This window comes from Myxine glutinosa, chromosome 5, assembly GCF_964187855.1.
Source record: "Myxine glutinosa chromosome 5, kmMyxGlut1.1, whole genome shotgun sequence".
In the NCBI taxonomy this organism is placed as follows: domain Eukaryota; kingdom Metazoa; phylum Chordata; class Myxini; order Myxiniformes; family Myxinidae; genus Myxine; species Myxine glutinosa.
The window spans coordinates 96,504,149-96,519,676 of record NC_136265.1 but is presented as its reverse complement, the minus strand read 5'-3'; the positions used below and the strand labels follow the sequence as shown (position 1 = coordinate 96,519,676).

Below are 15,528 nucleotides of genomic sequence, written 5' to 3'. Positions count from 1 at the left end.
CATGGCTGGGAATGAACGCCGGCCCGGCCGTTTACCAACCTGCCGAAAGTGCACGGGGGCCGGCACGTCCGAGCCTTGTGTCCGAACCTGGCATGGTAATAACACCACGCCCGGTCAGGTGGAGGCCCCGGCCGTGGTGTCGGAAGCGGGCGGTGCGGCGTGGCGGCCGCCAGTTGCACCGGCAGTTCGGCCTCCAACCGCGCAGGGCGCTCGGGCGTCGCCTCGGACGGCGGCGGGCTCCAGGTAACCGCGCCGATGTGCTGGCCCGCTGAGGAGATCTTATCGGCTTCCCTGGCGAGGGCGCGGGAATCCGTGATCAACGTGCCAGCCAGGGCGAGGCGTACCGGGTGAGGCAGCTGGCGAAGGAACAGCTCGCGGAACAGAAAATCCGGAGAGTGCTCACCGAGCAACGAGAGCATATAGTCCATGCGCTCTGACGGGCGCGTGTCGCCGAGCTCGGGCAGAGCGAGCAGACGCCGTGCGCGTGCTGCCGGTGAGAGGGCGAAAGCATCGAGGAGGAGTGTCTTCAGTGCGTCGTATTTGTCAGCAGCCGGCGGGTGCTCGAGGAGGCTCAAGGCGCGGGCCGCGGTGGCGGAACCGAGCGCCGCCACAACATGGTGGAAGCGGGTGTCGTCCACGGTGATGCCTCGCGGGGCGAACTGAGAGTCCGCCTGAGCGAACCAAACAGCCGCGTGAGCCTCCCAGAAGGTAGGCAGTTTAAGCGTCACTGCCGTATCCATGTCGGTAGGTCACCAATGAAGGAACTGCGCTCCAACGCGAGTCGAAAGAATTGACGCGACCAAAGACGGAATTCGTCCGAGTTGCTTTATTGAAACAAAACAGCTCAGGTATTCTGACAAGCCCGTTTATCGGGCAGCAATATATATACACATTTATGTCGGGAAGTTTGCCGGCAAAAGCTATACCGGGCATGCCCGGGTGTCAAGGGCGAGCCTTGGAAAGGCGAGTCTGGACCTGCCCGGGCGTGTTTGGCTGCGGCCTGGCAAGTCGAGGCTGGGCGTGCCCGGGCGCTCTGGGCGAGCCCTGGAAAGGCGATAGCGGGCATGCCCGGACGCTCTGGGCGAGCCCTGAAAAGGTGATAGCGGGCATGCCCGGACGCTCTGGGCGAGCCCTGGAAAGGCGAGAGCGGGCATGCCTGGGAAAGACGAGACCGGGCGTGCCCGGGAGGTTCGGGCGTGCCCGGGAACAGTGAGTCCGGGCATGCCCGGGAGAGGCGCGTCTGGCCGTGTTCTGGCCGGTGCAAGGCGATTGTGTGCATCCAGCGGTAACCGCTACAAACACAACAAAAAGCAACCAGAGATTGCAGACCCTCGAGAGGACTTGTTTGTGGTGTATTGACAACGTATATTTATGTTCACAGAGCAAACAAACAGACCTTTTCGATTTTACACCTTTCTCTCGGCTAACGCTCACCATTGTGCATTCTCTCATGTGCGATTTTTAGTTTAGGTGAGTGATTAAAAGATTTTCCTCAATTTGTGCATTTGTGTGGGCGCTCAACTCACCACTGTGTATTCTCATGTGCGATTTAAGGAAGCATGACATTGTTGTGGAAAAACTCGAACCTCAAGTATGACCAGTCACAAGGTTGGTTGAATCATTCATTTAACATTTATTTTCACATTTGCACACAGCGCTGGTAACCAAGATGTTTTACGTGCACATGCACATGGAGGAAAGCTTTCACGTGCACATGGAGGAAAGCTTTTACGTGCACATGGAGGAAAGCTTTTACATGCACATGCACATGGAGGAAAGCTTTTACGTGCACATGGAGGAAAGCTTTTACGTGCACATGGAGGAAAGCTTTTACATGCACATGCACAGGGAGGAAAGCTTTTACGTGCACATGGAGGAAAGCTTTTACGTGCACATGGAGGAAAGCTTTTACGTGCACATGGAGGAAAGCTTTTACGTGCACATGGAGGAAAGCTTTTACATGCACATGCACATGGAGGAAAGCTTTTACGTGCACATGGAGGAAAGCTTTTACATGCACATGGAGGAAAGCTTTTACGTGCACATGGAGGAAAGCTTTTACGTGCACATGGAGGAAAGCTTTTACGTGCACATGGAGGAAAGCTTTTACATGCACATGCACATGGAGGAAAGCTTTTACGTGCACATGGAGGAAAGCTTTTACGTGCACATGGAGGAAAGCTTTTACGTGCACATGACATGGAGGAAAGCTTTAACGTGCACATGGAGGAAAGCTTTTACGTGCACATGCACATGGAGGAAAGCTTTTACGTGCACATGCACATGGAGGAAAGCTTTTACGTGCACATGGAGGAAAGCTTTTACATGCACATGCACATGGAGGAAAGCTTTTACATGCACATGCACATGGAGGAAAGCTTTTACGTGCACATGGAGGAAAGATTCACGCTCAAGCACGAATGCATTCCCTCTCGGATATCTGAGCGGTCTGCATTTTTTTGCTGTTTACAAGATCGAAGTTCGTGTAAGAGCTAACATTAATGACAAAAATACAAACGGACACATACGACAAAATAAAGGGAGCGGGAGACAAGATGGGGAGAGAGAGGGAAGCACACAAGGACAACATTTGAGAGCAGGGACATTGGGAGATCTTTGGGAGGGAGAGGGCTTGGGGGAAGGAGGCGTGGGAAGGGGGGTGGGGGTGGGAGAGGTAAAAGAAACACATGGACACTGCAAGGACTTCCAGGAAAGAAGTCGGTATTTCAGAAAAGTGGATCTGGGGTGAATTAACGGGGGTAGAAAAGATCAAGGATTAAATGGGGGAAGATAAGAGATGGTGGCGAACAGCTGTTTTGAAGACCTGGAGGGAGGAGTGGGATTGAAGAGAGTGGGGGAGTTTGTTCCAGAGGCGGGAGAAAAGAGAAATGAAGGAGTGAAGGTGAGCAGAGAGTCTCGATTTTGTCAGTTTAACCATAAGAGGGTTGCAGGCAGATGTTGTGCGACCTGTAGGAATATTTGGGGGACAGAGCACAAACAGAGCTGATGGAGCAAGGTCAGAGAGGAATCGGTAGAAGACAGAAAGACCACCAACCTGCCTGCGGTGAGTGAGTGAAACATATTTAAGACTAGCAGAAGTACCCAGCATTGCCGGGCGGGGGAGGGGAACGGGGGGGGGGGGGGGAGGGGAGGGGAGGGGAACGGGGGGGAGGGGAGAAGAGGGGGGGATGGGGAGGGTGAGGGATGGGAGGAGGTGGGAGAGGGTGAGGGATGGGAGGGGGTGGGAGAGGGGGGGTGGGAGGGGGGAGGGGAGGAGGGGGGAGGGGGAGGGGAGGGGGGAGGGGCTGGAGGGGGGAGGGGGGAAGGGGGGAGGGGGGAAGGGGAAAAGGGAGGGGGAGGGGGAAAAGGGAGGGGGAGGGGGAAAAGGGAGGGGGAGGGGGAAAATGGAGGAGGGAGGGGGAAAATGGAGGGGGAGGGGATAAGGGGAGGGGGGAGGGGGAGGGGAGAAGGGGAGGGGGTAGGGTGGAGGGGGTAGGGTGGAGGGGGAAGGGAAGGGGGGACGGAGGGGGAAGGGGGAGGGAAGGGGATGGCCAGTCAACAATGATGTTGCAGTTCTCATGGTCGGAGAGCAGCACAACAATCGGACATAGTCCTGCATATTCGCAACAGCACGAAGCGGATTTTGGAGACTCACCGATCCTGTGACGTCCTCCAGTACCGGCGTTGCCGGGCGGGGGAAGGGAGACCCGTACATTCCCAACCCGTACATTCGCCCTCTCGACTCAAGCTCACTCGGACAAAAGCCTCACACAAATTACACCGTGAAGGCCCAATGGTCATGTCTATGCCACAAATCACGGGCGCACTGAATTGAAAATATATAGAACGCTCATACTCCGTGAAAAGTGAAGCCGCCGTGTCGCCATCTTGGTCAGCACGACTCGACCAACTCGCTTCGCAGATCTCGTTTTGTGCGGTAAGAAACTGCTCCAATCGGTTACGGAAGGGTTGTGGAAAGACGTTTCACAGCTGTTTCAAAGACATTTAATTCATATCGCACAAAATCGATACAAAACGCGATCGCATAAAAGGTGAAGTGACGTGTGACGGGATGGAACATCACGTGATCGCTCTGAGCGAACCAGTCTGGTGGCGGGAATGGAACATCACGTGATCGCTCTGAGCGAATCAGCGAGCTGCTCTGGAACCGGCTGAGATTAGCGGGTACTTCGCTGAAATGCGCTGAGGTAAATATGAATAAAAAATATGGATCGTCAAATATTTTGAGTTCGGCCATGTTCGTCCCACGCTAAATGGCCATATCTATGTCAAATATCAAGCACGTAAGCCTCTCCGTTTAGGAGTCCATCGGTAACATTACACACATACACACAAACTGTGTTTTATATATATATATAGAAGATAACAAAGCATATTAAAGCAATGAGAGCGATATGTGGGAGTCAGTTCCCACCGCAAGAAGGCCGAGGTGAGGGTGAGTTTATGACTTCAGATGGTCAGGCTGATTCGGTGTGAATTCTTGCAAACTACAGACTATGAATGTGTCCTTCGGACAAGAAACAGTGTGTGAATTTGTCGAGACACATAGTCCAACATCGGAATGTGAACAACATTACAACCATCCATCCACAGCATTAACGATTCCTGGCTGCTTTGAAACCGACAGGGATTTAATGTCAAAGTGTTGCAAGGTTGTTTGGTGGTCAAACATTCCACGCGTGAGATTAATCCCAGACAATTGCAAACGAGCTGAACACACTTTCCTCTACTCAGTTCAACTCAACTATCCACAACTGATACATTTTCACAATAAACTGAACATTTAACCCGAAATGCTTTGCAAATATTGCTGAAATGTAGAGAAATCCTTTTTATGCCTCCGCTCCACTGATCTCTACAACCACTGGATAGCGCATCGCCCACTGAACGTAACACACACAACTGACGCTGCCGCACACACAGGTCGGCCATCTTAACCACTCGCATCGTATGCGGACGCGTCACGAGTCGGGGAGTGAACAACACGTAATTTGTATGCAATTCCCAACTAAGCTCGCTACTTTCCTTCAGATCTGGACTTTATATCAAATTCCTTATACTATAGTTTCAAATTGTATTCTCGTAATCGAGGCCTACATCAACATCAACTTGTTTAATCATCAAAAAAATGTCCCCACTACACCAAGTCCCAATCATTTGCTTCCTTCTTCAAAACAAAACAATGCTGTTAATGTTGCAGCATTTTGCAGACGAGATCAGCAATGGCATCCACTAACAGTTCTTATTGAATGGTAATTTGTTTTCTTTGCTGAATAAAAGTAATTTTAAAAAGGTAATTACTTTCTAGTGATTTATTTCCATTCTTATTTCTTGTCAGAAGTAAACTCTTTTCAGTACTAAATGGGGGGGGGGGGGGGGGGGGGGGCATGAAGGAATCTTAAAAATCATTTAAGGAATACATGTACTGTTATGGCAATAAAAGGCAATATGTAAGGCAAAAAGTACAGTTGTGGCAATGAAAGCCAATTTGTAAGGCAAAAAGTACAGTTATGGCAATAAAAGGCAATATGTGAGGCAAAAAGCACAGTTATGGCAATAAAAGGCAATTTGTAAGGCAAAAAGTACAGTTATGGCAATAAAAGGCGATTTGTAAGGCAAAAAGTACAGTTATGGCAATAAAAGGCAATTTGTAAGGCAAAAAGTACAGTTATGGCAATAAAAGGCAATATGTAAGGCAAAAAGTACAGTTATGGCAATAAAAGGCAATATGTAAGGCAAAAAGTACAGTTATAGCAATAAAAGGCAATTTGTAAGGCAAAAAGTACAGTTATGGCAATAAAAGGCAATTTGTAAGGCAAAAAGTACAGTTATGGCAATAAAAGGCAATTTGTAAGGCAAAAAGTACAGTTATGGCAATAAAAGGCAATATGTAAGGCAAAAAGTACAGTTATAGCAATAAAAGGCAATTTGTAAGGCAAAAAGTACAGTTATGGCAATAAAAGGCAATTTGTAAGGCAAAAAGTACAGTTATGGCAATAAAAGGCAATATGTAAGGCAAAAAGTACAGTTTTAGCAATAAAAGGCAATTTGTAAGGCAAAAAGTACAGTTATGGCAATAAAAGGCAATTTGTAAGGCAAAAAGTACAGTTATGGCAATAAAAGGCAATTTGTAAGGCAAAAAGTACAGTTATGGCAATAAAAGGCAATATGTAAGGCAAAAATTACAGTTATGGCAATAAAAGGCAATATGTAAGGAAAAAAGTACAGTTATAGCAATAAAAGGCAATTTGTAAGGCAAAAAGTACAGTTATGGCAATAAAAGGCAATTTGTAAGGCAAAAAGTACAGTTATGGCAATAAAAGGCAATTTGTAAGGCAAAAATTACAGTTATGGCAATAAAAGGCAATTTGTAAGGCAAAAAGTACTGTTATGGCAATAATGGCAATATGGCTTACCCCCTCACCCCCCCCCCCCCCTTCCCACGCCTCCTCCCACCAAGCCCTCTCCCTCCCACACATCTCCCTGCTCTCAAATGTTGTGTGCTTCCCCTTCTCTTGTCTTCCGCTCCCTCTTTTTATATATTTTGTTTGTCTGGTTGATTTGTTTGTGAAGTAAATGTCAGCTTTCACGAGCCTCGATTCAGTATCCCAAAAAAAAAAAAGGCAATTTGTAAGGCAAAAAGTACTGTTATGGCAATAAAAGGCAATATGTAAGGCAAAAAGTACTGTTATGGCAATAAAAGGCAATATGTAAGGCAAAAAGTACAGTTATGGCAATAAAAGGCAATATGTAAGGCAAAAAGTACAGTTATGGCAATAAAAGGCAATTTGTAAGGCAAAAAGTACAGTTATGGCAATAAAAGGCAATTTGTAAGGCAAAAAGTACAGTTATGGCAATAAAAGGCAATTTGTAAGGCAAAAAGTACAGTTATGGCAATAAAAGGCAATATGGAAGGCAAAAAGTACAGTTACGGCAATATGTAAGGCAAAAAGTACAGTTATGGCAATAAAAGGCAATAAGTAAGGCAAAAAGTACAGTTATGGCAATAAAAGGCAATTTGTAAGGCAAAAAGTATAGTTATGGCAATAAAAGGCAATATGGAAGGCAAAAAGTACAGTTACGGCAATATGTAAGGCAAAAAGTACAGTTATGGCAATAAAAGGCAATAAGTAAGGCAAAAAGTACAGTTATGGCAATAAAAGGCAATTTGTAAGGCAAAAAGTATAGTTATGGCAATAAAAGGCAATATGTAAGGCAAAAAGTACAGTTATGGCAATATGTAAGGCAAAAAGTACAGTTATGGCAATAAAAGGCAATAAGTAAGGCAAAAAGTACAGTTATGGCAATAAAAGGCAATTTGTAAGGCAAAAAGTACAGTTAAGGCAATAAGCAAGGCAAAAAGTACAGTTGTGGCAATGAAAGGCAATATGTAAGGCAAAAAGTACAGTTGTGGCAATGAAAGGCAATATGTAAGGCAAAAAGTACAGTTATGGCAATAAAAGGCAATAAGTAAGGCAAAAAGTACAGTTATGGCAATAAAAGGCAATTTGTAAGGCAAAAAGTATAGTTATGGCAATAAAAGGCAATATGTAAGGCAAAAAGTACAGTTATGGCAATATGTAAGGCAAAAAGTACAGTTATGGCAATAAAAGGCAATATGTAAGGCAAAAAGTACAGTTATGGCAATAAAAGGCAATTTGTAAGGCAAAAAGTACAGTTATGGCAATAAAAGGCAATATGTAAGGCAAAAAGTACAGTTTTAGCAATAAAAGGCAATTTGTAAGGCAAAAAGTACAGTTATGGCAATAAAAGGCAATTTGTAAGGCAAAAAGTACAGTTATGGCAATAAAAGGCAATTTGTAAGGCAAAAAGTACAGTTATGGCAATAAAAGGCAATATGTAAGGCAAAAAGTACAGTTATGGCAATAAAAGGCAATATGTAAGGCAAAAAGTACAGTTATAGCAATAAAAGGCAATTTGTAAGGCAAAAAGTACAGTTATGGCAATAAAAGGCAATTTGTAAGGCAAAAAGTACAGTTATGGCAATAAAAGGCAATTTGTAAGGCAAAAATTACAGTTATGGCAATAAAAGGCAATTTGTAAGGCAAAAAGTACTGTTATGGCAATAATGGCAATATGGCTTACCCCCTCACCCCCCCCCCCTTCCCACGCCTCCTCCCACCAAGCCCTCTCCCTCCCACACATCTCCCTGCTCTCAAATGTTGTGTGCTTCCCCTTCTCTTGTCTTCCGCTCCCTCTTTTTATATATTTTGTTTGTCTGGTTGATTTGTTTGTGAAGTAAATGTCAGCTTTCACGAGCCTCGATTCAGTATCCCAAAAAAAAAAAAGGCAATTTGTAAGGCAAAAAGTAGTTATGGCAATAAAAGGCAATATGTAAGGCAAAAAGTACTGTTATGGCAATAAAAGGCAATATGTAAGGCAAAAAGTACAGTTATGGCAATAAAAGGCAATATGTAAGGCAAAAAGTACAGTTATGGCAATAAAAGGCAATTTGTAAGGCAAAAAGTACAGTTATGGCAATAAAAGGCAATTTGTAAGGCAAAAAGTACAGTTATGGCAATAAAAGGCAATTTGTAAGGCAAAAAGTACAGTTATGGCAATAAAAGGCAATATGGAAGGCAAAAAGTACAGTTACGGCAATATGTAAGGCAAAAAGTACAGTTATGGCAATAAAAGGCAATAAGTAAGGCAAAAAGTACAGTTATGGCAATAAAAGGCAATTTGTAAGGCAAAAAGTATAGTTATGGCAATAAAAGGCAATATGTAAGGCAAAAAGTACAGTTATGGCAATATGTAAGGCAAAAAGTACAGTTATGGCAATAAAAGGCAATAAGTAAGGCAAAAAGTACAGTTATGGCAATAAAAGGCAATTTGTAAGGCAAAAAGTACAGTTAAGGCAATAAGCAAGGCAAAAAGTACAGTTGTGGCAATGAAAGGCAATATGTAAGGCAAAAAGTACAGTTGTGGCAATGAAAGGCAATATGTAAGGCAAAAAGTACAGTTATGGCAATAAAAGGCAATAAGTAAGGCAAAAAGTACAGTTATGGCAATAAAAGGCAATTTGTAAGGCAAAAAGTATAGTTATGGCAATAAAAGGCAATATGTAAGGCAAAAAGTACAGTTATGGCAATATGTAAGGCAAAAAGTACAGTTATGGCAATAAAAGGCAATAAGTAAGGCAAAAAGTACAGTTATGGCAATAAAAGGCAATTTGTAAGGCAAAAAGTACAGTTAAGGCAATAAGCAAGGCAAAAAGTACAGTTGTGGCAATGAAAGGCAATATGTAAGGCAAAAAGTACAGTTGTGGCAATGAAAGGCAATATGTAAGGCAAAAAGTACAGTTGTGGCAATGCTAGGCAATATGTAAGGCAAAAAGTACAGTTGTGGCAATGCAAGGCAATATGTAAGGCAAAAAGTACAGTTGTGGCAATGCAAGGCAATATGTAAGGAAAAAAGTACAGTTGTGGCAATGCAAGGCAATATGTAAGGCAAAAAGTACAGTTGTGGCAATGAAAGGCAATATGTAAGGCAAAAAGTACAGTTGTGGCAATGAAAGGCAATTTGTAATTGATCGTCCTTTGGCAACGTTGCTATTTAAAGGAGTACAATCGTACTGGTACAATGAGCTACCAACTGAGGCTATTCTCATTACAGCGACTTGCCACAAGAGGACTCAAGTTGCATTTAATATGCCTACATTTGCCGTGGGTCTTCGACTTGCAAGCTTTTGGTTTGCATTGACGAGGTCAATAGATGTAGTGATTTAGATAAAATATGTAAAAGGTTATCCTGCACGTCCATCCATGGTAATAGGATGCGGGTAGTTTCCTTGTTCATGAAAGCTGCTAATAGTTCGAACTACTCATGCCTAAATAACATGAGCTTTGACAATTGTTTGCGTAGTTTGGGTCCTGTTATCTTCTCAGTGGAGCACTTGGCAAGGTGATGCATCCGGATCTTGATGTAACATGCTGCAATGCACTCGATAAGCACAAAAACGTGATCGTGGTCTGGCGGACAGTCGAACATGTGATCGTTCAGCCGTGCAGACAAACATTGAGATCCGACATCGTGCAGAACAGCCGTCGATAGGGCAGACGCAATCCCTTCAGACCGAGGTAGAGCACCGTCTGTTGTACGGAGCAGTCTCTGGAGGCATCGCCAAGTCGACTTGCACACCTTCACCACATCATCAGAAGATTTGATAAGGCCACCCCGATTCTTTCTCTTCAAGAGACGTCCACCAGCATCCATCCGTCCATTGCTTGAGCTCCGAGTCCAGACTCTTCAATGACAATGTGACTAGATCTAGAGTCTAGACTCTTCAATGACAATGTGACTAGATCTAGAGTCTAGACTCTTCAATGACAATGTGACTAGATCTAGAGTCTAGACTCTTCAATGACAATGTGACTAGATCTAGAGTCTAGACTCTTCAATGACAATGTGACTAGATCAGGGGTCTAGACTCTTCAATGACAATGTGACTAGATCTAGAGTCTAGACTCTTCAATGACAATGTGACTAGATCTAGAGTCTAGACTCTTCAATTACAATGTGACTAGATCTAGAGTCTAGACTCTTCAATGACAATGTGACTAGATCTAGAGTCTAGACTCTTCAATGACAATGCGACTAGATCTAGAGTCTAGACTCTTCAATGACAATGTGACTAGATCTAGAGTCTAGACTCTTCAATGACAATGTGACTAGATCTAGAGTCTAGACTCTTCAATGACAATGTGACTAGATCTAGAGTCTAGACTCTTCAATGACAATGTGACTAGATCTAGAGTCTAGACTCTTCAATGACAATGTGACTAGATCTAGAGTCTAGACTCTTCAATGACAATGTGACCTAGATCTAGAGTCTAGACTCTTCAATGACAATGTGACTAGATCTAGAGTCTAGACTCTTCAATGACAATGTGACTAGATCTAGAGTCTAGACTCTTCAATGACAATGTGACTAGATCTGGAGTCTAGACTCTTCAATGACAATGTGACTAGATCTAGAGTCTAGACTCTTCAATGACAATGTGACTAGATCTAGCGTCTAGACTCTTCAATGACAATGTGACTAGATCTAGAGTCTAGACTCTAGATCTAGTCACATTGTCATTTGTGTAAAACTGTAATCAGATCGAGATCTGATTACACTTTTACACCGTAATTTTGTGCATTTTTTTACAGATTTTTATTCTTCACTTACAATTAAGTAATAATTCATACTGAGCTCCACACAAATCTGTGGTTTTGCAAGCTATTTGTTTTAAAGTAGCCTAACTAAAAGTTAGATTGTAATGTAAATCTAAAATATAGAACTTTTTTTACACAGCAACTAACAAGGGAATCTACACATGGGTCTGCACAAACATCTAACTCGTTCATGTGTTGCACGCGATTAACTCTAAACAGTCTCATTTACAGTAACTTTATTATACTTACGATGAAATGTTGGATTGCAACCCTTGAACTGCCTATTTGTGCAGGTGACCGCAGCACATGAAGGCATCTTGAGTCAATTTATAGTAACTAGGGCATGCCCGTACGTGGGTGCAATGCCCGTACGTGGGTACGTGGGTACGTGGGTGCGAGTACGGTGACAATCCCCCCCCTCTATTTACATGAAATGGTTTGGTCCATGAAATGTTTTGGTCCATTCGCAACGCCAAAGCGAACGGCGAACGCTTTACATGAAATGGTTTGGTTCATGAAATGTTTTGGTTCATTCGCAACGCCAAAGCGAACGGCGAACGGCTTGCGAGTACAGTGACAATCCCCCCCCCCCCCCCACCCCCCTCTATTTACATGAAATGGTTTTTATTAGTTTTAAAACATAGTTTAACGCCAACATAGCGCCAACATAGTTTGCAAACGTGAAATAAATGAATACGCTCTCAAATGTGCCGTCCGAGGCAGAGTGTGTTCGCCACGTTCGGCACACGCGATAGCTCGCTGCTCTCTGATTGGTTGAATCGTTTTTTGGACATAGCTCGGTAAGTAATTGTCCGATTAATATGAAACCTTGAAAAGGCACATCCTCGGGTCCCCAGCAATATACCTGGCAAGTTTAAAGTATATCGGACCCGTGGTTGTCGAGAAACAGCGGTCACAGACAAACAAACAAACAAACACACAGAGATTACTGGAATTATAGATAGATAACGAATCAAAATTATATATGTATTGGCAGGAGTGTTAACGAGACCTTTCTTGGAGGATCAATGCGAGTGGTTAAGATGGCGGCCGGTTCGTACGTTTGGCGTCAGATCGATCAGCCAATGCGCTATCCAGTGGTTGTAGAGATCAGTGCTCCGCTCCGAAGATGACCGGAGGCATTATGTTTTCGGGTTGTCCTCCGTCCGTCCATAAGGGCTAAACCTCGTTTTTCTCAGCAACCACATGCCCAATTGAGACGAAACTTTCAGGGTGGGAGTGACACCCATGCAGAATGTTTTTGTGATAATTATGATGTCATAGCTCACGTGGTATGGCAGCCATCTTGGATAAACACAAATAATTAAAAAATTATTTCTCAGAAACCACTGAATGCAAAAACTTGAAACTTTCACATTGTCAAGTACTGTACTCCCAATTGGGAACAAAAGCATGATGATGATGACATCATAAGTGAAGTGGTGTACCAGCCAAAATGTTTCAATCGAATTCCTTTCCCTAAAAATCTGAAATTACATGCACATGATCTATGACCCATTTGTATTGAAATATTAGATTTATGACATCATAGGTCACATGGTTTGACAGCCATATTGGATTTAACCAAAAACCTTAAAAAGCATCTTCTCCCAAACCACCAAAATGATTGACTCAACACTTCACGTGCTTCATTGACTCGGCATGGCGATTGAAATATTATCACTAAACTAAAATGATTAAAACGGATTAAAAGATTAAAAATAATTACATCTCTGAAACCGCTTGCCCGATCGATGGCAGATTTTCCAAATATCATCGAACACCATTGTTGCATATCATTTGAAAATGAATGATGATGTCATAGGTCACGTGGTTTGGCAGCCATCGTGGATAGAAAAACGAACCTTTTTTTTAAAGGTGATATGTCATGTGGTGTGGCAGCCATATTAGCTTGAAAGCCAATATTTAAAAAAATACCTTCTCTGAAACCGCTTCACCAATCAATGTGAAACCTGTCATGGCTGGTGAATATGTGATACTTGAAAACAGCTGAAGGGATTTCAATCAAACCTGTTTATTTTTAGGACAGTGAACGAGGGCATCTACACGGAGGACGATACAGATCATACATCATGTATACATTGTATGTACATCATCATATATACATTGTCGTGGGACTATACGAGGCATATTGGCGACACAGTCATATTGTACTAGTTAAATTAAGAAACAAGATTTAACAATCTAAATTGTAGTTTTTTTTCCCCCACAACAGATTAAAAGCCTTTTCACAATTTGTGCATTTGTATGGGCGCTCACCATTGTGTATTTCATCTGTGATTTAAGGTGGGATGAATGACTGAAGGATTTTCCTCAATTTGTGCATTTATATGGGTGCTCAGCTCACCATTGTGTATTCTCATGTGTGACTTTAGGTTAGATGAGTGGGATTTTCCTCAATTTGTGCATTTATATGGGTGCTCAGCTCACCATTGTGTATTCTCATGTGTGACTTTAGGTTAGATGAGTGATTAAAAGATTTCCCACAATTTGTGCATTTGTATGGGCGTTCACCATTGTGAATTCTCATGTGTGTTTTAAGGGTGAATGACAGATTAAAAGATTTTTCACAACTTCTACATTTGTATGGGCGTTCACCATTGTGGATTATCATATGCGTTTTAAGGACGGATGATCGATTGAAAGATTTTCCACAATTTGTGCATTTGTATGGGCGTTCACCATTGTGGATTATCATATGCGTTTTAAGGACGGATGATCGATTGAAAGATTTTCCACAATTTGTGCATTTGTATGGGCGTTCACCATTGTGGATTCACCATTGTGGATTATCATATGCGTTTTAAGGACGGATGATCGATTGAAAGATTTTCCACAATTTGTGCATTTGTATGGGCATTCACCATTGTGGATTATCATATGCGTTTTAAGGACGGATGATCGATTGAAAGATTTTCCACAATTTGTACATTTGTATGGGCATTCACCATTGTGAATTCTCAAGTGTGATTTTAGGTTTGATGAGTGATTGAAAGATTTTCCACAACTTGAGCATTTGTATGGGCATTCACCACTGTGTATTCTTATGTGTGCTTTTAGGTTTGATGAGTGATTGAAAGATTTTCCACAACTTGAGCATTTGTATGGGCATTCACCACTGTGTATTCTTACGTGTGCTTTTAGGTGGGATGCCCGATTAAAAGATTTTACACAAAATGTGCATTTGTACGGGCGTTCACCGTTGTGTATTATCACGTGTCTTTTAAAGTGGGATGATCGATTAAAAGATTTTCCACAACTTGAGCATTTGTATGGGCATTCATCATTATGAATTGTCATGTGTGATTTAAGGTGGGATGACCGATTAAAAGATTTTCCACAAGTTGTGCATTTGTATGGGCGTTCACCATTGTGAATTCTCATGTGCGTTTTAAGGGTGGATGACCGATTAAAAGATTTTCCACAACTTGTGCATTTGTATGGACGTTCACTATTGTGAATTATCATGTGTGTTTTAAGGGTGGATGACCGATTAAAAGATTTTCCACAACTTGAGCATTTGTAAGGGCGTTCTCCACTGTGAACTCTCATGTGTGTTTTAAGGTTGTCTGAACGATTTAAAGATTTTCCACAATTTGTGCATTTGTATTGACATTCACCTTTCTTTTCTTTATGAGTCTTGTGAAAATGATTCTGTGCAAACATTTCCTTATTTTGTTTGTGTTCCTTGTAAAAACTCTTCTTTGTTTCAGTTGGCGAGCCCTGCGGGTGGGAGGCTGCGCCGTTCATAAAGGTACGTGCAGTTTCCATTGTACATTCAGTAGATTCACCTGTAAATAAAACATCACATGATCTGACCAATGTACCCAAACATGTACATATGTATTTGTTCCAATGCAGAAAAGTAAAAAAATATTATTGATGTAAATATACAGTACTGTGCAAAAGCATGGGGTTTTCCCCACGATATTCATACTGTTACGGACGCGGCTAGGATGTTGATTGGCCGAGCGGATGGCCGCCGTGCCCAAACAGTTACTCCGACTAACCCGATTCCTGCAACGTTGGCCAAAATCACGCCACAGCTTTTCAATGGGGAAAAGACAAAAGCGAAGGATGTGAAGAAGAAGAACACCAAAGCAAAAGGGTGGAAATACGAATATAATTTATTACTATTTACACAATCAAAGAAACCAAGGAGGAGGAAAGATAATAAAATAAAATAGAAAGAGGGACGGACCAGAAGGACACAGTGCAAATTCCTAGCTTACCTATAGCAGTCTTAATTAACCCAGGGACAGAACAAACAAAACAAACTCACGTACACAAGAAGGATGGAATCGT

The 15,528-nt window shown here is 42.8% G+C and overlaps 1 protein-coding gene across 1 annotated transcript; it reads right to left on the bottom strand.

Moving 5' to 3' along the window:
* Positions 1 to 13,594: 13,594 nt before the first annotated feature.
* On the bottom strand, positions 13,595 to 14,790 carry LOC144892151 (uncharacterized). Its single transcript, XM_078777387.1, has 2 exons — positions 14,037 to 14,790; positions 13,595 to 13,935 (listed from the first exon to the last, which is right to left on the bottom strand). Exons 1-2 carry the CDS (start codon positions 14,773 to 14,775, stop codon positions 13,595 to 13,597), a joined length of 1,080 nt encoding a protein of 359 aa, XP_078633513.1. The 5' UTR covers positions 14,776 to 14,790.
* Between the last annotated feature and the right edge of the window lie 738 nt (positions 14,791 to 15,528).

What these genes read in the sequence shown, in the direction of transcription:
- LOC144892151 (XM_078777387.1), bottom strand. Translation starts at nt 14,775, where the DNA reads ATGAGAGTTCACAGTGGAGAACGCCCTTACAAATGCTCAAGTTGTGGA. An exon ending in AAAATCTTTCAATCGATCAT is followed by an intron (nt 13,936 to 14,036) that starts CCGTCCTTAAAA and finishes ATCGATCATCCG; the next exon opens with TCCTTAAAACGCATATGATA.